Below are 23,864 nucleotides of genomic sequence, written 5' to 3' on the forward strand. Positions count from 1 at the left end.
AGCTGGGTATGAACACGCAAAGAGATAGGAGGGATGACAACATTCTATTCCTTACTCTCACCTTCTCAGGTAATTGTAATACCATAGACAAGATGATTTAAGAATGTGACTAGCCTCCATTAAATGAACAATAGGTTAGAATCTCTAAAGTTACACATGACCGCAGGGAGACAATGATGCCCCAAGAACCAGCTCTCCACAAAGAGTCTTCTCAATGGCAACATTGAAAGGGGGTTACGTAAGTAGAAAAAAAGAAATAGAAGCGTTCACTGAAAGTGTTCAGATCCCGTTAGCCCCCGGAGCATTTTGATCCTTTTTCAGTTCCAGCAACAGCTCCCTAAACCGCTCTTTGCCGGATCCGCTCGCACCGCCTTTCAACCCTTTCCCACTGACATCCACCAGTTTGGCGATCCGCTCCCAACTAGTGCCGCCGGCGGACGTATCTTCGCGGTTTTCAAGGAACTCTTCGGCCTCGGTGCGGGTGCGCTCTTTGGCCTTGTCGGTGCGTTTGTTGTATGATTCGTAGTAGTCGTCGATATCTTCCTGGGCCTTTTTGATGGTCGCAGCTTTGCGTTCGGCAGAGATGGCGGCGCGGTGGGTGAGTTCTTCGTCTCGCTTCGTGCGCCATTCACTGCGTTAAGGGAAAGCGGTTAGTGGGGCATCCATATGGAAGGGGAGGGATGGCTTTGGGTTGTAGGAATGGACAGAGACTGGAGAGGTGTGTCGAAAAGCAAAGGTGACTGTGGTGCACAACGGAATTGCTCACCGAACGGCTTCTGGTTCTTCTTCGGGTTCTTGGTACGAGGAGTATGATGGCTGGAAGCTGTCTGGGCCGGTGATGGTTCCGCCAGGAGCGACTTGCTGTTGAGTGCGAGTGGTTAGCGGAGCGCTGACCGTATTTTTTCAGTCCATACGAAGCCGGGGCCATCTCGATACCTCATTATGTGATTCTAGAGCTGGGAATGAAGACTCGAAGCCCGTGGTGTCTGCCTCAGCATGCTGGATTTCACCTCCACCAAGAAGATCGTCCCCATCATCTTCAACTGTAGGGGATTTGATGTGGTCATTTGCTGAAATAAATTGGTCTGCATCGTCTCCCAGAGCAGCACGTTCGCGAGCTAAGAAGTCTTCACTATCAGCGGCCGGAGCAGCCCCATTGCCGCTGGTTGGCACGGGCTGATCTAAAAGGTAAAGAAGGTTAGAGATGCTGGTCACCACAACAAACAAAGCAGCATATTTCTCATACCTCCTAATTCATCCAGTGAAGGGAACCGGTCGGCCATGATGTGGTTGTAATGAGAGAGAGGTAGGTGGGATATGGAGGATGATAAAGCGTGGCCTGAATAGGAGAACGAACAGGTCTTCTTGGCTGAGCTGTTTCTACAGAGTAGAAGAACCAATTGCTTTCGGATGCTGTGGGGGAATGAAGTAAATGATGATCAAAGGTTGAGAGGTGAATAGATTAACAAAGAGTCTTTGGAAAATGTTTCATCAGTCATGAGGAAGTGAGATGTCATTTGCCGGGAGCTGGCTGACGATGAAGCAGCCCAAGCCGGCCACCGCCCTAAACTGATTTGGTTTCTGCCAGCATTCCTCCGGAGGCGGTGATCGCACTCTCTTCCTCCAATCCGTCAAGGCTGCTCTCAAAGACTGGATGCCTGCAGTCACTCATCTCTCTTCATCTGGATGCTGTTCACCTTTCGATCTTATCTATTTTACCTTATGTTTACTTCCCATAACTAATTCCCATAATATTTTCTTCCCCCCTCCCGACCTTGATTCCTCTCCAGCCAATCCAAACCCTCCTTGGAGCTCCCTTGTTTACGATTCTGGTTCTGCAGAGCGTCCTCGGCCCCTGTCGAGCGTTTTCAGGGTCATAGCCATGGCTTATACGGACGATGCCGTCAAGGCAAAGCTCTCGGCACTCAATGAAACCCAAGAATCCATCGTGACAGTTGCACAATGGGTCATGTTCCATCGGTAATCCACAATTTCGTTGCTGCATCCCCGACTGGAGCTTACTCTTCGTAGGAGACATGCCGATCGCACCGCACAACTTTGGCTAGAGAAATTACGCGAAACAAATGCTTCTAAGAGGCTTAATCTGATATATCTTGCGAACGGTTTGCCTCCCCCGTTGAATTTACGATGAAACGACTTGACTAAACTTTGAGCTGTAGAAGTTGCACAACAATCAAAAGCACGGCGCAAAGAAGATTTTTTGATTGCATTCTCTCCTGTGAGTCAAAGCAGATATTGCCTTTTGCAGTGTTCCGAAGAAATTGACTTGGATGTAGATAATTGCAGATGCGACAGCAACCGCGTTCAAAGGTGCCCCGAACGAAATCCAGCAGAAGTTGCGACGTGTTGTCGAAGTGTGGAGACAACGGAGGATATTCGAGGCTCCGATACAAGATGCTATCGAGGCGCGAGTGGAAGGTAGGCCATACAAGTTGAGCTCGTCCTGATAACGTGCTGACTTCGTGACTCCATCAGAGGTGGATAAGTCCAGAGCCTCCGGGAAGAAGCAGTTGCTCGGCGGTTCGCTATTCTCTAGCTCGACGGGATCTCTTCCACCTGAATTACAGCCATTGGCACCATTACAAATCGCCGTCTCTAAGGCCACTGTATCGTCGAATACTGCAGTATCTTCTGCCAATGTAGAATACGACAAAATGAATGACCCCACAGCAACAATTCCAACGCCACCAGTGCATGCCGCCCGACTCAGCCAACTTCTAAAATCACTAGCCAGCGCTGAAAGTTCTGTTTCGGAGATAATCAAGTCCAGACAAAGCCTGATCGAAGGCCTCGAGAAACTTCTCGACACGAACCGCTCGGCACTGGCGGCTGAAAAGGCACAGCATGAAAAGATATCCGCGCAAAAGGCCGAGACGGAGGATAAAAAACGCGAAGTCGAAGACGCAATAATGCGCGGTCTCGCCGCCGAGGGCACCCAAGGCAACGGCGATGGCAGCTGGATGGGCCCCGCCCAGAGCAGCGGAGACAACGAGCCGGAAGCCCCCGCCGTTGAAGAGTTAACGCCACCGCCTGTGGAAGCACTCACACCTGTGGGATCGCCGAAATTGAATCCAATTCCTGAGGCGGGAAACGACCACGGTGAAGGGCAGCAGCAAGCCGAACAGCCGCCGTTTTTACCCATCGGAGGTCTTCCCGCTCAAGTGACAGGCCAAGATCTGAGCCAGCTCCCCGCAGTGAATCTGCCACTCGTAACCAACCATCCTCCAACTGGACACGAACCACCTGCGAATGGATCTAGCTCCAAAAAGCGTAAGGTCACTCACACCGGTGATGACTTCGCTGCGACCTTTGAAGGCGGTGACGCAATGGCCGACCTGGATGCTGATGTGGCGGAGTTGTTGAGACAGGAAAGTAATAAATATTGAACGAACTATTTCGGGATTGTCCTTGAACGTCTTGTTGGTGACCTGTTGTTTTTCCGTCGCCCATATGTACCCAGGGATATGAACAAAACAATGATGGGTGGGATGTACTATTAGATCAAGGTTCAGTATTTCGACAAATTAGTGAAGGATTCGACAGAATCGCTGGTTGGTTTTGATTGTTCTAATGCGGTCATTCGAACAAATGCCCACGCTGGGTCAGTGAAGCGGGAGGCCGACTGTTCGATTGAAGAAAATCAATGTCTAATATGTGGAATTATAAAACGGTTACATTAGATTGTAGGTAAAGGTGGATCATGCCAGACATTTTGTAGAAAACGATTCACGGCATCATCAGCAGACCTCGTTCTCAAGGATAGCTTCCTTCTCCCACGTCGCCCATGCAATGCTCCACGCGCCGATGCACGAAGTCCTATGTCTCGGGCGTTACCTGGGGGAGTATTTGGTGATGGCGGGGATTGGGGTGCTGAATTGTTACGCTTTGGTTTGACGAGGAGGAGAATGAACATGCCTACGACTAGAAGGAGGAGGAGTAAGAGGATCTTGCGCTTTGTGGTTCGCTTTTGGTATCCGGTGGCCTTCAGATGGAATTTAGTCATACACTCATCGTGAAGAGTGGTTCGGAATAGAGGGATGCTGGTGTTTCTTAACATACCACTGTGAGCTCTCTATCAGCAGCTTTTACATCTACCGTCATTCGCTCGACGTTGTAGTCTATGCGATCAAGCATTGTGCCCTGGTCGATGATCATGGTTTGGAGATCGCGGAATATATCCGATAGTTCAATGATTCCTTTTGCGATATCGTTGATTTCTCGCTCTCGTTGGAGAATTGCAGCATCGTTGGCGCTTCGGCCGAGTTGGCGCTGTTGCTGGGAGGTTTGGAGGAGGGTGGATTGCGAGTAGAACTTGTCGGCGTCGGATTCGAGGAGGGAAGGGTCTGAGTAGGGGTTCTGCTGTTGGAGAATCGGAGTGGAAGAGCGCTCGAGCGGGGAGGAGAGGCCATCAAGGCCGCGGAGTTCTTTTTTGAGAGAGAAACTGGATTAGCAAACGGCCGCCATGGCGCATGGAGACAGCAGAAGCGGGTGGTCTATGCATACTTTTCAGATAAGTGCTTTGCTTCTTCCTAAACCCAGCACTCGCCTCTTGCACCCTCGCAGCCAGCGAAATCTGTAAATTCCTCGCCATCGTCTCTTCTCCGCGGCTCACGTTCCCCGTTTGCCGCGCATCCCGCACCATCATCTCAATCTTCTGGATATTCCGCTGACAATCATGAAACGCCCTCGTAATCTCCTGTGTCAACCGCTCTATCACTCCTTCCTCCTCTTTTCGAACATCTTCGTCCCCAAAGCTCGGTAATACATGCTTCTGGTGCAGTTTGTCAAGTTGAGTGGACTTCTGCGCAATGTCCCGGAGGAGGTCTGTCACTTCGTCCTGAACGTCCAGCCAGCGCGGAGGTAAAAGATCCATCTCTATGATTGCGTCGCCGTCATCCTCGAAGCCGTCGCCGGCGCCCGAGATGAGAACGCGACGCTCTTCGGAGGTGTCATCGTTCCATGAGCTGGTAAAATACCGGGGCTTTTTGGCCGGGTGGTGAGCGAAGGATTGTCGGTAGGAGATGTAACTGGGGAGTCCTCAACGGTCAGCAATAGAATCTGGCTCCGAAAAATATCATGGTTAGGCCCTACAGGTTTGTGCGGTCCCGCCACATGTTCTTCCACTTGTTCCGGAATGGAGGTTGTGTAGACGCTTGTCAGGCAACAGGTATCACAGCCCCAGGGGACTTCTTCTCATTGTTAATTGGGATACGACATTGATTCTTGGTAAATATATATGGAGTAAATATTACTGAAAACAAGAAGGAAAGCTTATTGGAGTTGCGAGGCCCAGTGCTTCTAAGATATTTGTGGGTTGCTGGTTGAGGTCATGAACCTGGCCGAATAACGATGATGACACTATCCTCCTCGGAGCTTACAACACCATTATCTTTAGAAGGTAAATGTTTCCTACCAACATGGAATTAGAAAGCGATTAAAGAACAGTAGCTAAGTTGCTAGATAATCATTCTACTTTCAATTCACAGAGGGACAGTCCCAAAGAAAGGGTCAATAAGTGGCTTTCAATATTGATACACACTGCGGAGGAATGACATACACACGACCCAGGCCTTTTTCCTCCTACACTGAACGTGGAGTACAAACAGGAAAACTATTCCTTCCATCCATCCTCTGATTTGATCCCAAAATGCCTGGCATGGAACCAGCCTTACTGTTGCGCCACGCGCCCTACAAGGCCATTGATCTCTGGTAAACTAATACAATCCGGTCTGCAAGGTTATATCACCACGATCCCGCGGAAAGCATACACTTCTCAAACACCACACCACCCAACTAGAGATCTGAACCTTTTATTATACTGCTTCGTAGGCTTTTGTTCGCTTCTCTCGCGATCTCCATCCTTCTAGTCACTCAAAGACCACCACGAATACATTTTCAAGCCATAAATACAAGCGTCTTCTTTCAATCACAACTGCCTCGAGCAGCAAATTCGAGTGCATCCTGTACAACTTTTCTCGTTTCAGGAGTCATGTGGGGCACGGCGATATCTTCTTCCCTAGCCCACTCTCAGTACGAGTGCTCATCCGGATGCAGCTTAACTATTCCCCATGGCTGAAGTCACAACAGCATTAAGCCGGACATTGGATTCAGTCTTAGACTCACATGTCCTAGGCTCAGTCTCGCCTATGATATTGGAGACAGCCAGGAAGGTCTCTTCTCAAAGCCTCTTTCGCAACACCATGGGCAACAGTCTCATCATGGTGATCAACATGCCCGCAAGGAAGGTTCCCATGCATCAGGGAATGGTGTTTCACAGCTGGATCGTTCCTACAAAAGGAGAGTTTTGATTTATAGACTTGCCTTCCTGGAATATGGCAGTGCTGATCACCTAGCGCTTCGCAGCGTCGACACATCTTTGGAGCAACAATGGAGGTGTTTTTTCCTCCATAGCTGAAGATGACTACTCTGTACGGAGTAGAGGGTATGAACTTCGTTTACTGGAAGACATTGTCCACAGACTTGTTTGTTCAGGCAGCAGTACTTAACCAGTTGTGTATGCTTCCATTATGCTCCTGCATCGCAAGCATGTGGCTCGGCGGGGGTTGATCTGGTCTTCTGAATCCCCTGCAGGCCTTCACACAGGTATTGTTAGTTCAGAGGAGCTGAAAGCGATCTAGTAGCCACTCGACTATATCAGGTTTAGCTGTATGAGTGACGTTGAAATGCCCTGCATGAAAGCACCGGAAGTAAAGAACACATTGCCACAAGTCTTCATGGCTCTATATAAAGATCCTGTGACTCGCGGAGGCCTGATGAGGATCACTCAGTGATTAAAATTTAGGATATTATCATAATAAACAAGTGACGTTTTGCAACCCAACTGGAAGAATTGTTATTTAAACTACGAATAACCAGTATAAGGTTTTACAGAAGAGAAAGTTTCTATACTGCATCCCTAGTGGTGTAGTGGCTAACATCGCTGTCTTTCACACAGCAGCCCTGGGTTCGATTCCCAGCTAGGGAGGTTATTGGAATTATTTTATTTTTATGTTATTTTTTACTTTATATACAAAGTTGTTTTCAATTATATCTACGGAGTACATAGTACGGAGAATGGAGAAATGCCCCTTATCAAAAAGAGGTCAAACATAGTCCCTAGTGGTGTAGTGGCTAACATCGCTGTCTTTCACACAGCAGCCCTGGGTTCGATTCCCAGCTAGGGAGATTCGAAAGAGAGCATTGTACCTTTTTTTTTTGGGGGTCTCAATTGAGTCTTTTGAAAAGGACAACTATCCTTTATAGTAGAGCCTTCCGCATCATGGATCCCATAGGGATCCCTCCTCGGAATTTTATAGGCAATTCGCTTTCTATCTCGTTGTGGAAAGGGAGATGAGCTAGGGAAAAGCGGGCGGGAGAGGTACTGGAGACACGGAGACCAGGCCGCAATATAGTAGGAACTTTTGACTTGATAAGCTGGCTTCAGTCGGGCTTTGTGGAATTTAGCGTGGGAGCACATGAGATTTCAACTTGGATGGGCCTATTCGTACGGAATAGGGGGTTCTTCTTTGCAGAAGCAAGTGAAGAATTCTCAAAACCCATTCAGATCTTGAGCGGGTCTAGCGCTGACTTGACGAAGAATTCTGGAAGTGATTTCCGGGAGCTGATGTGGATACTCATACGACACTGCCTCCCATACTTTCAAGGATGCACCCAAAGCACATTTCGATAGCATGTTCGCTTGTTATTTGCACAAATTCAATGATTCGATCCAAGCCCGTGCTCAACATATCCGGTTTGACCGAGGGTACTTGCTACTTACCTGGCTGCTCTCCATGCCTTTTAATATTGAGCACATTTAGCACGCAGGCCGTCGTCATCCACCTGGAAGCCAACTCCACAAAAAGCCCTCGATATGTTTGGGATCTTGACGACTCCCTTTTGGGGCCGAGAGTCGGTATTTCCCTCTTTTGCCTTTCGGATACGTGTCGAGCCTGCGGGAATGGTCTTGGACTTTCGTCGAAATTTTAATGTCCTGTCTATGACAACGAAATCTTTGACTTCCTCGATTTATTGCAAAACAACGCTGGCTTGCTTAGGAGATCAAATGAAAGGCTGATTGATATGAGCATTTCAGTAATTATGGTGTGCCCAGGATTGCGATTTGCCTTTTAGAAGCTTCAGAAAGGCACCCAGGTCCATGAAGACCTGGCGAGCTTCAACAAACTTGGCTCGGGCTTCTGCGAACTCTTGTGTGAGCCACGTCAGGGCAGCGTTTTCCGTCATCCAAACAGCGGAGTTCGCAACTAAATATTTTCTTTCCCTCTTTTCTTTTCCAAATTAGAGAGGAAAGTATCTGTGCCAAGCAGAGAACGAAGTCCCTAGTGGTGTAGTGGCTAACATCGCTGTCTTTCACACAGCAGCCCTGGGTTCGATTCCCAGCTAGGGAGAAATACTTAACTTCTCTTTTTTTTTCCTCTTTTTGTCCAGTTAGGCTTACTCCTCGCTCTCGATGTTTGGAGCTGTATACGACGAGGCCTCCTGAGATATTTTTAGAAATATTTCTTAAGACAGGCATATTTTTCGGAAAAAGATGCCGGAAGGGCAAATTCGCCCGGGGCAGCTTTTTAGATAGTTACCGCCAACCCGACAAAGTCGGATAGCAGTGATAATAGCATGTTTGGGCTTGGACTATCAGAGAGATCGCTGAACGTGATTGGAGTTTTTACTCTGGGCTTGTGCTGCTGATGCGCCGTTGTCCGGTCGAGAAAAAAATCGCGTCCAATAGTTCTTTAGACATTCTCCTCATTCCCCAAACTGAAGCGAGAAGGAGTACGGAGTAGCACGAAGCCATTTCACTCACAGTGCAGGATGTTGGGCCTCAGCCTGGCCTTCGGGGTTAAAAATTAAAATTTGCAAAGGCGGCTTTCACAAGACAGGGTGGAAAAGGCAAACCCTTGATCCCCACAATCCATACCCAGCTGAGCACACCCATGATGCGTAGCTATGGGGGCCATGTTTCCAGAGTTTGGGATTACATAGCCGCCCTGGGCCATGTGGGCAGCAATACCGCTGCCGACGCACCAAGCTCATGCCAGTCAGCTTGCGCGTTGGACCATGATAGCCAGGGACTACTGGACCGGAATGAACGAATTCTCTGGACACTGTGTCGTTTGAGGAGCGACTTGGTGCCCGCCTGGCGAGTCAGCCTTGGCGGAGGAGTTACAAGTTTTGCAGGGTAGAGTTTGCCATACAAACCAAGGTCGCTCGCAGGGAGCCTTGGGCTAAGTCAACTGGCGAGCTGGGGCGGGGCGGCTTGAGCCCACCAAAGAAAGTTCGCTGTTATTATTTGTTGACGGCCGTTCGATGCTAAATAAACTCACCCTTTCTCCCTCCGTCACACTTCCTCTTCATCCCCCATTTCTTGTCAGGTTTCCACCCAAGACTGCTGTCCCTGTTGTCTGCACATCGTGCACTCTTCTCGTACCAGATCCATCTTCTTCTTTGAGATTCCTTTGTGATTATTTTCTTTTGGCGTTTTCCTAAAATCATAAAATGGTATGTTGCGCTGAGCCCACACATAATGCCCCTCACCCCCGCGAATCGTCCATCCTGGATCCCACAATGGCCGGACAGACTGCTGACCCTTCAATAATATCATGTAGGCTGATTCATTGACCGAAGAACAAGTTTCTGAGTACAAGGAGGCGTTCTCTCTGTTTGTATGTTGGTTCCAGACTCTTAATCGCGACCATGTTACGCGGGGTAAACATTAACACAATCACCTGCTGACTATGATTTCGTGAACAGGACAAAGATGGCGATGGTTAGTCCGTTACAGTACTCCGCGCTTGAAAAAATGATGAAGAACATCCAATGCACTTCGCTGTATCATGTTTGTGTTGATGCCATGATGCTGACTATCCTGGACGGCAACAGGTCAGATCACCACCAAGGAACTCGGAACCGTAATGCGTTCCCTCGGCCAAAACCCTTCCGAATCTGAATTACAGGATATGATCAACGAGGTTGACGCCGATAACAATGGAACCATCGATTTCCCGGGTATGGTTTCCTACTCCATCCTAAGCCTCGCCTTGCTCTTCTGCTCTTCGGCGCGGTTACCACAGCACGATGAATTCTGACCCCTCTGTAGAGTTCCTTACCATGATGGCACGGAAAATGAAGGATACCGATTCCGAAGAAGAGATTCGGGAGGCGTTCAAGGTCTTTGACCGGGATAACAACGGCTTCATCTCCGCCGCAGAGTTGCGCCACGTAATGACCTCCATCGGTGAGAAGTTGACCGATGACGAAGTGGATGAGATGATCCGTGAGGCCGACCAGGATGGTGATGGAAGAATCGACTGTATGCGCCCAGTTCTGCTTGAATGTGATCATGATCGTCCGCGTTATAACTAACCAAAATCTAGATAACGAATTCGTCCAACTTATGATGCAGAAATAAAACGAAAAGGAAAACCAACCAGTGTTCTTCCCTGATTTTCCAAACCAGTTCAAGGCTTCCATCTGGAAAAGTGATTGCACGTCCCGTGCTGATTTCTTCCCACCCCTTATTCCCCCATTTCATGATTGCTAGTTAAACCTGTAGCAACCCATAGTTACTTCTGTTGGAGCGCCGGTGGCATCCGCATCTCCCAGTGGTTCTTGCAGGAAAGTTGAAACGCTCAAGGTGTTCTCGTGCCGGATCTTGTTCTTCCATCCAAACAGAAATTTGATAAAGCATGGCGACGTTATCTTACTCTACCAGAATCATATTTCGTGGATATGAGAGGTCTTTTGTTATACTTGTTAACCATGGGCTTTTTGTTCCTACTATCGTATGATATTTCATTCTCGGGGTTTCCCGGCTATGTTTTCAGCCACAGTCCAGTCGCCCGTCATTCATAGACAAAGCTAAGGATTAGACAATAGTGTAGTTTTACAGATTGTGCGCGACAGATGTAAGTTGACTAAATACCCAAGTAGCTTTGTTACCTTTGTATAATCAAACAGGGACCCTGGTGGCTCCCCGATATATATATATATATATAGTTTTAGCTGGTAGGTCTCAGCCATAACCTTATCACGACTACGGGAGTCCCCGGTCAAATTATGCCTATGTATAGTACCAATTGCCGTACGCTCTTATGATGATGAATCCTGAAGTTATGAACTGAGTGATGTCACCCAAAGAGAGCTTAATACTAAATATATCTCATTTTTGTTTCACCGATTGAACCGCAACAGCTCCATATACTGCCTCGCCAAATCCGCACCCGCGATCCCAGTGTTCGTCACACCCGCGTCCATGGTCGTGAGCCTCTTCGTCCCTCTCTGCCTAGCTTTATTCGTCTCCGTCAACAAACCAGGTACACGAATCGCTTCCTTAGCGCCAGGCACAGCAAAACGACCCCAAAATTCCCGAATCAGCTTTTCGCCCACAACCCAATCTTCCTCAGTGAGGAGCTCTTCCTCGCCATCCCCAGCCCCACCGGCAATCCCTAAAAACCCGTCTTCCACCCCCAATGCCGCCGATGTCGCTGGTTCTGACACCGGAAGATACCAGTCGCTGTCTTTCGGCGTAACTGTCTGTCCCGGCCCGCGATATTCGATCTCGACAATACACCCACGAACTCGCTGCACGGGCTGGGTCTGTCGTAGATCGCCGATGCGTATGCGGAAGTCTCCGACCTCGAAGATGGTCCCGCCTGTGACGAGCATGGTGTGTCTGTGACACCAGAGGGGTTCGCATGCGCGAAGAGTAATTGCGAGAAAGGAGTTGAATGATGCCGGGTCTAGAGTCATCATTGTCCATGAGGAGGAGGAGGAGGAGCGAGAGACTTGTGGGGCATCTTCTTCCTTTACTAGTCGGTTTGATGAGCTTGGTTGGGGCGGAATTTGCTGTTGGGTGGGATGGGCGTGGATGCCTGCTTGGGAGTGGTGCGGTTGGGAGGGTGCCCAAGGGTCAGGACTTGGCCGGTCTGAGATGTAGACGAATCCATGCGACTGGAAGTGGCTGAGGGAAAGAAAGTGCATGAAACGGGGTTGAAGTTGCGGCAGTGGGGCGTATGCTGATGGTGGCAGGCAAGAGGGCGTGTCCCTTAGCAATTTGTGCTCAAGGGCCCATCGGCCAGTTGGCACGGCATTGTAAGCTGCTCGTAACTGGTTGGCTACTGTTCCTAGAGCAGTAGACGAGTTTGGATTTGCCGGGATGAAGAAGAGTCTGTGGGGATGTCAGCAATTGAAGTTAATTTATGCCTTCCTTGGGAGCTGGGGTACACTTACCCGGTAACGGGCATCTTGAATCGATCAATGTCCCATCGATCAGTGATAAGCTGTAATATTCAGGCAATCAGCTCGCCGAGGGTGAATAGCTGAACACCAACCAAATACAAGTTGCCAGGATAGAATAACACTCTAGAACTTGTCAATGTTAAGAAAAGTTGCAGATATCCGCAAATATCATTATTTCACTTTTTCCACTGCACGCTCAACAAGGGTATCAATGTTTAATCCAGATTACTATCAGCAAACATCCTTCAACAGCTTTAATATTTTTGTAAGGACCCGTCAAAGAGAGGATCGACGGATAACTCCTCAGGCGCAAACGGTAGGATATATCTGAAATAAGAAAAATGATACAGAAGATGCCGCTGTATTCACCAATATCTTTACAATATCAAACAGTGTGTCCCTTTGCAGGGCTGGAGGTCACTCCCCATCAAGTCATCGCTGCTTTTAGCATCACGTAATCACGACCTGTGCGGCTTTGAACCTTTCTGAGATCCCGCCCTGGACTTCCTGGAAGCACGGATTGATTGCGCATGGTATGCACACTTCTTAAAGCTGAGCGTCATCCCCGTTTTGTGCGAAGATATTACGAGTGTATAGTCTCTCGGTGTCGCCAATGATGCCTTCTCCACCCCCTTCTTCGCATATTTGGTCGCTGATGGATAGTGCCGGTGCCCACGAAAAATATGGACTCGGCACGGCCATAGCAACAGAGAGAATAAGCCTTACAACATTCGAATCAAGCAAAGTGCAAATACGATTGCCGTGTTGTGGAAGGATAACTTGTTCAGCTACCGTTTTTCGTCTAGCCGGCGACCGCTGGCTTTTCACTGTTCCGCTCTCCCTTCCTGACAGGAAAACCTGGATCTTTCACTATACCCCGGAATTTCCGCCAACTTACTAGAGTATAGATTTTGAGTTTGAGCATAGGACATTCAGATCCTATTTCTGGAATGACCTACAAGAGAGCAGAATTTTCGTACTTGATGTACCGCGTTCTCCGGTCGGTGTTATTAGTTGGGGCCCCTGAACAACTATAAGAAAGTTACGGTGTCGAGTATTCACTGTCGTTTTGCTTATTGAGGAGATACACATAGAATCCGATTTAAAGACTGATTTTACCATTGACGCTGCCATTTGATAAAATCAGAAGATACACCTGGCAACACCGTGTATCAAGAGGATACATCCCGACTCGGACTGCAAATCTAATCATTTCACCATAATCAATAATATGTAAAGGTATGCAAGTCTTCTATTTGCTTATTACGCGTCTATATGGGGGGAAGTGGTAGTAGGCATGAAGAATTAAATAACACTTCATTAACTAGGACGGAATTCACTGCTGCTTAAGACACTGCCTTGCCACTCTCGCTCTTTTGCATATAAACAATCCATAAATGCTGTTGACAAAAGACTTAAACTGTGGACTTAACGTTTCCCCAAATGCCAGTTTCAGTGTTATCAAGATTTTCGAACAAAGGTTATGACCGTTTGACTCTTGCTGCGCATCTGGTTTTCCCTATCATTTGTGTCATCCTTGATAGCTTCTTTATAGGTACCCATTATGCATAGATCATGCTCCCGTCGCTCGCAGTCGGCGCCTCTTTTATTTTCCCTTAAGCCTTTGAACCTGGCAGCCGATGCAGTCGTAAACGACCCTGACAATGCTAGTCTTTTATCAAAACTGCAGGACGGCCGGCGAGTCTTAGGTGTCCACGTCAATATGCGTTCGAAATGTCCATATGTCTTGGTGACGATCGGAAGTGGCGATGCCGATATTCTGGTGAAATGACCTAACATTGCACCGATCCAGTGCTCATTCAGTGCCAACTGGGACACTGGCGTTATCATGCTTCGCGATACCTCGATTGACAGCAGCACCGAGACTTTCGGTGCACATGCTATGCCGTTTGGAGATGGTCGTCACCGCCTACTTGTGGTTGCATGTGGGTTTAATTCAAGTTTTAGAATGGGTAGCAGACGCCGCGGTGCGGTTGAATTTGAGATGGTATGGCATGATTATGTGGAGGAGGCGATGGCGAGAGTCATTGCCAACAAGCCCAGGGAAAGAATCAAGGAGCACGGTGGCGGCCTCAGGTCACCTTGGCCCGACCCGAGCGGGCGAGCGCGAGCTATTAGGTACGTAAAAATTAAACAGTTGGGGGCTGGTAGCTTTGGCCACGTGTTTAAAGCTATAAATGTCGACACCGGCCAACTTATGGCAATAAAACAATTGAAAGCAAGTACCCAAGTAACGGGGAGGCCGATGGTCTTGAATGATGAACACTACCAATCGTTCCAGCGTGAATGTCAGGCTCTCGAGCAGTTGCGACATGTAAGTGCGCCTTAACCTTGTCATGAGTGAACTTGGGAAACTTAAGCTGATCATGTGGCAGAAACATATTGTCAAGTACCTTGGCTCTCAGGGATTGGGCGGACCACAAGCGAGGTTATTTATGGGCTTGAATGATGGTGACCTACGATCATTAATATTGGTGCACAAGACCAAGCCTAAGAACATTTATCAGATATTTGCTTGCACAGATTCTCCAGGGGAAGTCTTAACATCGACAACAATTTCGATCTGCTCCTCCTCAAGAAGCGTTGAACACTCTCTCTACTTCGAGAAGTTCCACTCGAGCTTTCCGAAGTCGACGTCACCGAGTTGGCTTGACCACCTCGCCTGTAAAGGTGTGATCCATCGGGACCTCACCCCGTCAAACATCTTTTACAAACTTCGGCCTGATGGCCTGATACTCTTCCAAATCACAGACTTTGGACTTGTAGGCTCAGTTGGTTCAGCTAGAAATGTCTGGGGCACTTTGTCGTACACAGCACCCGAAACGGTGGCAGGGAAGCCGCAGACGTGCAAGGTAGACATATGGGCGTTTTTCGTCACGTTAATGTGGGTGTTGGACGTGAACGGATTTCGAGAGCAGGAGGTCCAGGTGAAGTGGGCAGAAGAGGCGCAACGGTTGGTGGCATTGGGATACATGAGCCCATTGTTGACAAGGGTATGAGAAATGGCGGCCCCCAGTCCGCTGCAGAGGGCTTCGGCGGCACAGATGCTTGTCAAGCTATCTAACGGCAAGGGACTTACGACTCCCGCCTGCCTGCTCAAGCCGATACGCATCTACGATCCATGGAATTCGCGTATTGTTGGCTTGCCATAAGCCATTCGCTTGAGGGTCGCGCTCGTGTTATGCTGGATCATGCAAGGAAAAAGACAATCGGTTTTCCCGACCTGTTGGGAGAAGGTGCATTAGCTGAATACTCTAAAAGCTTGTGTGGGTCTCCAGCTGACAAGAAACATTTCCAGACCGCTCCTTTGAAAGTCTAGGTGTATATTATTCTATTTATTACGGAGTCCTCCATTTATTTATGACCTAAGGAGTACCTATGTATGTGGTGAGATTTCCCGGCTGGCAAAGTCTATTGGAGAAGGATCGGAAAGGTGACACGGGCTGTGCGCATCCGACAAAGTTGCAAGTGCTCCATCAACCCTAAATGAATTCCCTGGGGGATAACCAAGAGAGACAAGCTTATGGATCTGCGAATGGTATTATAAAAAAGACATGGTGAATTACAAATGTGTTCACTTGGCGGTTTCATAAATGGTAATCATCACCAGGCGGTGGGCGGGTTTGCATTTGTCAATCTCCCTTCTGAGTTAAATGCATAGTTAGTCTTGTCTTACGTGTTGACATAAATGGACCCATCTGCATCGCCAGAAGCATCATGGACAGGCCAGGAAGTCGGCCTGGCAAGGCATCTTCCACCCCTACCTCGGTAAAGGCGGAATTGCGATCGAATTAGCTCGATGATCTGAAGGCTTGTAGCCAAACTTTGCTTGTTGCTTGGTTCATTGGCCCTTGGCGATTGTGGACATGAGCGGAACGAGATGGTCGCCGGCCGGGGTCGGTCGCTCGCTCTCAACAGCGCCCATTCGTACAATGATGAAACGCACGGCACGACAGGCATTATCAATCTGATAATCTGAATCCAGGCCAGCCTTTGCGACCGATCAAGCAGCACAATCTAATCTGATGGGCCAGGCGAGTTATCTGATCCGCAGTTGGTGGCGTGATTAGCGCGGAAACGTGGAGATAATTTCCTTGTTGGGGCAAAATTCGGCGGCGGGGCTTGGCGCTCTCGGGTGGCACGACGCGGTTCGATCAGATAAGGGGCGCACGTTCGGGTGTTGTGCTGCCCGGTAATTTACGGCTTGGTACGGCGCTGGCCGGGGGCGGTTGAAGAGGGTTGTTGGAGCGTCTGCAGGTATTAGGTGATTGAAATAGCTCGATTTGGGCATGGAAGGGTCAACAACCCTGCCATTAGCCTGATCGACAGGGCATATTTGGGCCCTGCTGTAATATCGAAACTGCCTTCGTCGTGTGTGGATGTGGCGCAACTTGACGTCTTCGTTCTGGAAGCATGGTTCTGTGAGGGTTTGCGGTAATCGCAATACGGTCGGTTGCGTAATTTTCGCTGGCAGGACTGGGTCAACGACTGGCTGTGGCCCAGCATGCTCATTCCGGCCATCTCCTGGTTGCTTCTTTGCCTCCCGATTCCCCATCGAAAAAAAAAAATCAGGCCGAGGACCCAGATCTCTCCAGGTTTGCTACTCTGCAAAAATGCAAGCAATCATCTCATAGCCATGGTTGCTCTCTCGGATCGTCTCTTCCTCTCCTAAGTCTATGCTAGTTTTCCTATCTTTTAAACAACCCCCGCAATCACCTCTGGATTTGTTGGAGCGGACTGTCGCAATTCAACCGGTCATCTGCCGAAGTCAGTCTCACTCAGATCCTGCCCTCATACAAATTAATTCACGCGTTGCTTTGTAACACATTGGGCTCGACAATCAGTGAGTTCTTCATTCTCAATTCTAAACCCCATTGAGTACTTTGTCTCATCTCCAATCTTCCTCAGTTCAGTCTCTTGTACAAAGTATATGAATTAAAAAATCTAACAATTTTTTTTTTGCTGGCCACAGTTGAACCTACGGTCTTTTTTCCCTGGGCCGATCATGATGTTGTCAACTACTACAAGTGCTGCACGCACAGATAAGAACGGCATTCCTCTTTCGGTCACATCTCACCCAGACAATCCTATCCCTGAAGAACCTAGCGCCGTGCCTCATCTGACACTCCTCCATCCCGGTCCCTTGAAATCCACAGAATCCCAGTCATCACTGCCATCGCTGGTAACTGGCTCTGAGGTATCGAGTGATTCAGAGGCCCCATCTACTCCAGCAACCGAACTACTTACTGAAGATATTGCTGAGAGAATCGATAAATTGAATGTCCAGCCTAAAGAATCGTCTCCGTTGAAACCCGTCACCCACAGACGACGTGCTTCGACCGTTCTGATTTCTCAAAATTCTGAAGACGTCCAGAAGATCTTGGGCAATGTCGGCGCTGGGACTACGCGGGTTGAGAAACTCTGCTGTGGAGGGGGATGTTGCAAATTACAACCCCTGAGACAACCTGCCTCTTCATCTGTTAAGCGACCGATTTTACCACCGAAGAATAAGGCTTTCGAAAGTCTTCAACTGTATTTGGGCACTCTATCCCATGACAGCGAGCTCACAAACATCTGTGAATTACCCGAGAAGACCGTCTCATTTGCTCCGGTCCCTGTAGACTTGGTCGATCAGAGATTGGGTCCTTCCGATCATCCACCGTCATTTGTCCAACCGCACCCTCCTTACGAGGTCTACCGCGCACCACTTCATTATTCCAGAGAGCTGACCAAACCCGGTGCTGAGAAACGAACGTTCCACTTTGATATAGATATCACAGACTACCCTGCCGAAGGCGGGGATGTCGATTTCGTAGTTGGTGGAGCGATTGGCGTCTGCCCTAAGAATGCCGATGACGTTGTCGACGACATTTTCAACTCTCTGGGTGTCCCAAGAACCGTTCGAGATAAAAAGGTGATGCTTCACACGACGAAAGGACGATGGCCCACCGTCTGGGGCGATGATAAACCTAGGGAATTGGTAACTACTCGACGAGAGCTGGTATCCTGGTGCACAGATTTCCAGAGCTACCCGCCAACGAAGCCCTTATTGCGGTTGCTAGCGGAATATGCATCAAATCGCGATGAAAAGAAAATTCTGATGTACCTCTGCTCCGCTCAGGGTCAGGGCTCATTCTGTGATCTTCGCACGAGCCAGTATATCACCGTTTCTCAGCTGCTGCATGCATTTCCTTCTTCTCAACCCCCTTTAGATTTCCTTCTCTCCGTCCTTAATCCTCTTATGCCACGCTTCTATTCACTCTCGCAAGACCCACTGCTTTCGCAGACCGCTGATGGTGGTAATGATCGCCGCCTCGTCGAGATCGCTGTTACTGTTCATGACTGCCCTGATTGGCAAGGTGCAAAGCGTACAGGTGTTGGGTCCGGCTTCTTGCAACGGATTGCCCAAAAGGTGATTGAGGCCGAGGAAGCCGGTGTCGATGCACGATCTCTTGGTCTTCATATACCGATGTTTCGAGGTCTCATGGCTAATCCGCTCGCTCGAGAGTTTGTTCTAGACGGTCCCATGCTATTGATTGGTGCTGGTGTTGGTGTGGCCCCATTTCGTGGGTTCGTCCAGCGACGTCTAAAATCTGCCAACTGCGCAAATAAAGTCTGGGTTCTTCAAGGGATCCGGGATTCATTAGTGGACGAGCTCTATTCTGGCGAGTGGGGCGTGCACGAGGAGACAGTCAAGAGAGTTGTTGAAAGTAGGCGTGGCGAAGGACGCTATGTCCAAGAGGAAGTGCGCAACCAGGCCGATCTTGTCTGGTATGTGATCAATGCGTTGGATGGGCGTGTCTTTGTCTGTGGCAGCAGTAAAGGCATGGGCGAGGGTGTGGAAGCCGCACTGATAGATGTTGCTATGGCGAAGGGCAATTTAAATCAGCAGGAGGCCCAGCAGTTTTGGGATAACAAAAAGAGTGCCGGGCAATATATTGCCGTATGTGTTCATGAGAGATTTTATGTTTTTTCCCCAGGACACAAGCTGACTTAAATGAAATAATAGGAAACCTGGTAACCAGACTATGCTTTCTATTAATATTCACCTCATACCTATTCCTACCCAACTGGTTATGGGGACCATCATTCTTATTGATATCAACTACCTACTCAACCCCTCGCCATCTGGAGTTATACCCCCTAATTCACACTTCTCGTTAGCTGTGGATTATTCGGAATTGCGCTTCGCCTTTTGGAGCCTCACCCTAGGTCTGATATATTCTGCAATTTCCCTTGTCTCCTATAGTTTCTGCAGTTCTCCGCAATGTACTGCTCCATTCATCTCCCTATTCTTAGCCTGTTCACAATCATGGGGTTATTGCTTTCTCTCTTTGCATTATAAACCAAAAAAATAGATTTCTCTATCATATAAGATCCTCGCCTAATCTGTGAGGGTTGTTCCTACTTTATATATCCCAATGTTTCGCCTCAAAGATTTTTGTTGTCCTACTCTGGTTTATTTTCTTTGTCTCTTCATTCACACAATGCTAGGGGGTTCTGATAGACAGGGCATTGCAGTGGTTCATTTCAGGTGTCTGGAACACTACGTTATTTCGTCGGGGCAATAGTACTTATTAAAAGATATTTTGAAAAATACATTTCAACCCCAATATTGGGGAACTTATCTATCTCATGGATGTTACTATTAGACGTAGATCATCATCTCTTTCCTTTACCCTTCTTCTTCTTCGCACCTCCACCCTGGCTCTTTTGCTGTACCACCCCGGCGGTCGGTGCAGCACTCTCCTCTCCCTTTTCATTCACAATGCCACCTTGAGTCCGATCAGCAGCTCTCTGCTTTCCTTTCTTGCCCTTTGGCCGATATGTCGAGCGATCGCGCAATGGCAGCCAACGCTCCGGATCAGGCTTCTTCTCTGGGTCATAATCCTTTGGCAGCCGAGATCTACGTATCCGTTTCTTTTTGGGCGCGGCCTGTTTCTGTTTGTCCTCGGTCGCCTTGCGTTTGCGAGATGCCGTGATTGTCTCGGTGCAAATGGGAGGAATGCCTGCGGCTTCGAGAATGGCGACATCCACGCCGGAGATCAGGTTTTGGATCGGTGTGAGGGTGGAGGTCTCGTTTTGGATCTTCGACGGGGAGAATGCGGCGTGGGATGCGACGTAGCCGGCTGTTGCGATCCGATCTGTCGGCTCGATGGAGTGTACGGCATCAAATATCTCGGCGGCGGTGCGCAGGTTCGAGAAATCGTGAGATTGAAGAAGAGACGATGCTGCGGCTCGGAGAAGGGATAGTGGCTGTTCGTGGCGCGGCCGTTGGCGCCAATATGTTGCGGCTTTGGCGAGCTCGATGTTTACTTGCCTCTTCCGGCCTTGTAGTTTATAGATAGCGACGAGGACACTGATGAGGCCCGGATTGTATCGGACCTCCTGGTCTGATTCTGATATCGATTCGTCCAGCCGTTTTAAGAAAGATTCTAGAACGGATACCGCAGAGCTCACATTGCCTTCACCGATATATAATTGGGTAGCAAGGAGAACAAGGCCGACATCTTGGGGTCGCTTTTCTAATAGGGAGAGCGTTTGTTTTATGGAGGCTCGCCCGCCCTTGTTTTGAGTATGGGCAGCCACATTGAAAATGGAAAGGGAATTAACATCTTTTGACAGTGTCGCTGACTTTTGTTGAGATAGTACTTTTGAAGTTGATCTTGCAACTCCATCGTACTTGTGAACAAGAAGCTCGATGGTGTTTGAGTTTTGTTTCAAGGTTCCGCTTTGGTATCTGAATAGTCTATCGCTATCCGCAGGTTGTGGTGTTTCGTGGAACAACTTATGCTGTAAATAGGGATTAGAATCGCGGTGGGTAGCGAGGATGAGATTGTTTTGGGCAATCTGCTTTGTAGACATCTCGGATATCCTTCAAGTCAGGTCAGCAAAAAGTGGTATAATGCGGCTAGCGGAGACGTACTCGGAGATATTGATCTCTTCAAGCAGTGATTCTACTCCCTCGAGCTTCCCCTGCCGTAGAGCAATATACAATTCTTGGGTTGCAATAGGTAATAATTCAGCTCTCTTATCCTCTGGCGACAGTTCCTCGGAAGATTTGCAAAGCTCTATCAAACCTGGCGGTTAGCTTTGGGGAGAGAAATGCAGCAGTGGGTGGACAAACCTTTCGCTCTTCTAAGAAGTTGTCGAGCCTTTTCAAGTTCCCCAGTCGCAATATACTCACAAGCAATATTGTAAGTTGTCTCAAATACTTCCAGGTCGTCAGCGCCTGGTTTAATTCCTTGCGCCAACTTCGCGTGTCCAGCCCAGCGTTGCTGCGCGTCCACGGCTGTCATATTAATTCGAAGATCAGTATGTTCCTGCGCGGAGGCGCTTTGGTCTCTATACAGCTCCTCATATAAATCTTTTGCCCGCTGAAAACGCTCATCTCGGTATGCCTGAGCGAAAGTCAACCGTGAGTCTCAACCTACGAAGAGATGGATACATACCGTTTGGGCCTCCACATGTTTTGCTCCTCGTCCTCTACCCGAAGCGGCGGCCACCTCTATAGCTTTATCAAGTTTTCCGGTTTTATACAAGGCGTATGCCCATTCCAACGACGCCCGTTGCTGCAGCGCATCTCCTCCATCCTCGATAACTTTTATCGCTTCTTCGAAGCGGTCCTGTTTGAGCAACGCTACCGTTTTAACGTGTCGCGCTTCAAGGTCGGTTTTGGATCTTTTTAAGATCGCATTGCAAGTTTTGATTATTTCATCATGATCATCAATTGAACTTTGCTGTAGCAGAACGCTTAAGCTCTGCAACGCGGCCATGTGGAAGGGAGGGGAGGTCAGACTATCGGGTTTGCTCGCGAGTTTCAAGGATGACGGCTAGGTAGGTAGTAAGATAGTCGGCTACACCAACGCAAGATAAGAACTATCAACCCTTCTGGGATGTATTGGTGTGTTGTCTTCCTCCGACAAGGGACTCAATGGCGGCTTGCATCAGCGTGATGTCGACAGCGGATCGAGAATGACAGCATCCCAAGCCCAAAGCCCTAAGCCCTAGCCTACCCGTTTAGGCGGAGAAAGTAACCTGAAGACTTCACCCCTTGAACTGTCCTGCATCACCCATCATCTCTCTCTACTTGCCGCAGAGCAAATGTGACCAGCAGCGAAGCATCCGAATATACCGGTGTGCCTACAGCTCCAGCCCATTCGCCCATCCGAACAACACACCGTGACACCAACTCCCCTGAGATTACATCAACACGGAGCACTGTCAGCGAGAAGTGGCATGTCAAATAGCGGGGTGCACTTCAAATGACAGCTCCGGCTCATTATTTGTTGTGCATGGGGTCTCTTCCGCCGTTATTTGAGCAAGTCGAATATCTTCCAGCTTTTACAAAGGTTCATGCTAGCAGCACAGCTTCCGTCCGCCACACGAAGACACAGACCGGGCATTCGACTCCCATGTATATAAAATGTCAAACAGATATGCTTGCATCTAGCAAGCGATAGTCCTATTATGCTCAGACAAGGTATCTACGGCTGATTCCCGACTCTTCTTTCATCCGATGGAATGAGGCGGCCGGATGCCCCAGGTTATGCCCAACGCTTGTCACTAGGGTGTGATGGGCAGAAATAGTAGCCAAGCTTGCCATCGATGCGCAGGGATGGCTTAAAACCGAAGGATTAGAGGTTGCCGTTGTTTTCGCTATATAAAAAGGTTGACAGACTATATACCCTTCAATAACAATTCAAAATGAGCAAAACTTGTACCTCAAAAGACTTACAAGCTCCTGCCAACCTGCTGCCGTCGCTACCACAGAAGCTAGGATTCCCCCGTTCAACTACTTGTGACGCTGTCTACTATAGACATCTGGAGGCTCTCTCACAGAGTATCTATCGCATGACAAGTTCCGGACCGGCTTCCTTGACCTTCAATTCGAGAAGACATTGAACCGACTGAGAAACTCAAAAGGCATCCTCAGGAGCGGAATGTTTTCCTTTACTAAAGAAGCACCTTTGGATGAAACATGTGAAAGCTAAGGGTTATTTGAAGTGGGATATGTAATCATTTCTGTCTGCAGTAGTTAAACTCGCTGACAGCTGCGTTTGACTGAACAGGCGATGATTGATCTCTAGTAATCGTTTGTTGAGATGACTGCCAAGAAGGACTCGCTTCTTTTAGATCCCCATTCTCTCCAACGGACGAGAGAAGGCAAATTGTCGGCGTGGAGAGTCTCCGAGGTCTCCAAGGTAACCTCTTCATAGGCCCTGCTATAATTTGGGTATAACACCACCTACCCCAAGATTTTTCTCCGCACAATACTGGCTTTCCTATATTCAGGTTTTGCGATCCGCGTTTTCGAAAGCAAAATCGAGAGTCGAGGATCGAGACTAGGCTCTCTGACAAATTCAAAGCTTATCGCCTAAAGCCCGAGAGTATATCTGAGTCTTACGCTAGATCATGCAAATAGTCCACACTTTACTAGCTTTGTAACGGACCCAGCTCGATCCCTCTCTCGACACGCATTCTTCGGAGAAGTTGGAATGAACCATCTCCCAAATCAACGGTGATAACGAAACTCTCTCTAAGTCCGAATTCGATGAGGATCACTC

General features: G+C 48.6%; 11 protein-coding genes and 3 non-coding genes across 14 annotated transcripts; 8 read left to right on the top strand and 6 right to left on the bottom strand.

Moving 5' to 3' along the window:
* Positions 1-98: 98 nt before the first annotated feature.
* On the bottom strand, positions 99-1,497 carry CIMG_02417 (clathrin light chain). Its single transcript, XM_001248645.2, has 4 exons — positions 1,247-1,497; positions 937-1,181; positions 767-861; positions 99-631 (listed from the first exon to the last, which is right to left on the bottom strand). The coding sequence occupies exons 1-4, from the start codon at positions 1,281-1,283 to the stop codon at positions 280-282; spliced, it is 729 nt and encodes a 242-aa protein (XP_001248646.1). The 5' UTR covers positions 1,284-1,497; the 3' UTR covers positions 99-279.
* A 222-nt stretch (positions 1,498-1,719) lies between these two features.
* CIMG_02416 (regulator for Ty1 transposition protein 103) lies at positions 1,720-3,592 on the top strand. The gene is made up of 5 exons (XM_001248644.2): positions 1,720-1,980; positions 2,032-2,123; positions 2,181-2,239; positions 2,298-2,439; positions 2,497-3,592. The coding sequence occupies exons 1-5, from the start codon at positions 1,883-1,885 to the stop codon at positions 3,405-3,407; spliced, it is 1,302 nt and encodes a 433-aa protein (XP_001248645.1). The 5' UTR covers positions 1,720-1,882; the 3' UTR covers positions 3,408-3,592.
* A 105-nt stretch (positions 3,593-3,697) lies between these two features.
* Positions 3,698-5,307, bottom strand: CIMG_02415 (t-SNARE; the record flags this gene model as incomplete). Its single annotated transcript, XM_001248643.2, has 4 exons — positions 5,113-5,307; positions 4,525-5,048; positions 4,081-4,445; positions 3,698-4,003 (listed from the first exon to the last, which is right to left on the bottom strand). Exons 1-4 carry the CDS (start codon positions 5,133-5,135, stop codon positions 3,698-3,700), a joined length of 1,218 nt encoding a protein of 405 aa, XP_001248644.2. The 5' UTR covers positions 5,136-5,307.
* Positions 5,308-5,668: 361 nt separating this feature from the next.
* On the top strand, positions 5,669-6,812 carry CIMG_02414 (uncharacterized protein; the record flags this gene model as incomplete). Its single annotated transcript, XM_001248642.2, has 5 exons — positions 5,669-5,730; positions 5,889-5,984; positions 6,154-6,266; positions 6,385-6,463; positions 6,686-6,812. 5 exons carry the CDS (start codon positions 5,669-5,671, stop codon positions 6,810-6,812), a joined length of 477 nt encoding a protein of 158 aa, XP_001248643.2.
* A 122-nt stretch (positions 6,813-6,934) lies between these two features.
* On the top strand, positions 6,935-7,006 carry CIMG_15016. The gene has a single exon. It is a non-coding gene; the product is annotated as a tRNA-Glu (tRNA).
* Positions 7,007-7,134: 128 nt separating this feature from the next.
* Positions 7,135-7,206, top strand: CIMG_15017. The gene has a single exon. It is a non-coding gene; the product is annotated as a tRNA-Glu (tRNA).
* Positions 7,207-8,357: 1,151 nt separating this feature from the next.
* CIMG_15018 lies at positions 8,358-8,429 on the top strand. Its single transcript has one exon. It is a non-coding gene; the product is annotated as a tRNA-Glu (tRNA).
* A 966-nt stretch (positions 8,430-9,395) lies between these two features.
* On the top strand, positions 9,396-10,861 carry CIMG_02413 (calmodulin). The gene is made up of 6 exons (XM_001248641.2): positions 9,396-9,537; positions 9,645-9,701; positions 9,790-9,805; positions 9,919-10,044; positions 10,136-10,348; positions 10,413-10,861. Exons 1-6 carry the CDS (start codon positions 9,535-9,537, stop codon positions 10,445-10,447), a joined length of 450 nt encoding a protein of 149 aa, XP_001248642.1. The 5' UTR covers positions 9,396-9,534; the 3' UTR covers positions 10,448-10,861.
* A 287-nt stretch (positions 10,862-11,148) lies between these two features.
* Positions 11,149-12,560, bottom strand: CIMG_02412 (uncharacterized protein). The gene is made up of 2 exons (XM_001248640.2): positions 12,268-12,560; positions 11,149-12,205 (listed from the first exon to the last, which is right to left on the bottom strand). The coding sequence occupies exons 1-2, from the start codon at positions 12,279-12,281 to the stop codon at positions 11,209-11,211; spliced, it is 1,011 nt and encodes a 336-aa protein (XP_001248641.2). The 5' UTR covers positions 12,282-12,560; the 3' UTR covers positions 11,149-11,208.
* Positions 12,561-12,822: 262 nt separating this feature from the next.
* CIMG_02411 (uncharacterized protein) lies at positions 12,823-13,410 on the bottom strand (the record flags this gene model as incomplete). Its single annotated transcript, XM_001248639.2, has 3 exons — positions 12,823-13,134; positions 13,175-13,231; positions 13,396-13,410. The coding sequence occupies 3 exons, from the start codon at positions 13,408-13,410 to the stop codon at positions 12,823-12,825; spliced, it is 384 nt and encodes a 127-aa protein (XP_001248640.2).
* Positions 13,411-14,125: 715 nt separating this feature from the next.
* CIMG_02410 (serine/threonine protein kinase) lies at positions 14,126-16,007 on the top strand (the record flags this gene model as incomplete). Its single annotated transcript, XM_001248638.2, has 3 exons — positions 14,126-14,611; positions 14,673-15,533; positions 15,596-16,007. 2 exons carry the CDS (start codon positions 14,126-14,128, stop codon positions 15,294-15,296), a joined length of 1,110 nt encoding a protein of 369 aa, XP_001248639.2. The 3' UTR covers positions 15,297-15,533; positions 15,596-16,007.
* On the bottom strand, positions 15,921-16,866 carry CIMG_02409 (uncharacterized protein). Its single transcript, XM_001248637.2, has one exon. The coding sequence runs from the start codon at positions 16,850-16,852 to the stop codon at positions 16,364-16,366; it is 489 nt and encodes a 162-aa protein (XP_001248638.1). The 5' UTR covers positions 16,853-16,866; the 3' UTR covers positions 15,921-16,363.
* Positions 16,867-17,000: 134 nt separating this feature from the next.
* CIMG_02408 (FAD binding domain-containing protein) lies at positions 17,001-19,928 on the top strand. The gene is made up of 3 exons (XM_001248636.2): positions 17,001-17,140; positions 17,270-19,240; positions 19,307-19,928. The coding sequence occupies exons 2-3, from the start codon at positions 17,303-17,305 to the stop codon at positions 19,316-19,318; spliced, it is 1,950 nt and encodes a 649-aa protein (XP_001248637.1). The 5' UTR covers positions 17,001-17,140; positions 17,270-17,302; the 3' UTR covers positions 19,319-19,928.
* On the bottom strand, positions 19,874-22,188 carry CIMG_02407 (signal recognition particle protein). The gene is made up of 4 exons (XM_001248635.2): positions 21,750-22,188; positions 21,425-21,698; positions 21,224-21,368; positions 19,874-21,172 (listed from the first exon to the last, which is right to left on the bottom strand). Exons 1-4 carry the CDS (start codon positions 22,071-22,073, stop codon positions 19,960-19,962), a joined length of 1,956 nt encoding a protein of 651 aa, XP_001248636.1. The 5' UTR covers positions 22,074-22,188; the 3' UTR covers positions 19,874-19,959.
* Between the last annotated feature and the right edge of the window lie 1,676 nt (positions 22,189-23,864).

This window comes from Coccidioides immitis (assembly GCF_000149335.2).
Source record: "Coccidioides immitis RS genomic scaffold supercont3.1, whole genome shotgun sequence".
NCBI classification, from domain to species: Eukaryota; Fungi; Ascomycota; class Eurotiomycetes; order Onygenales; family Onygenaceae; genus Coccidioides; species Coccidioides immitis.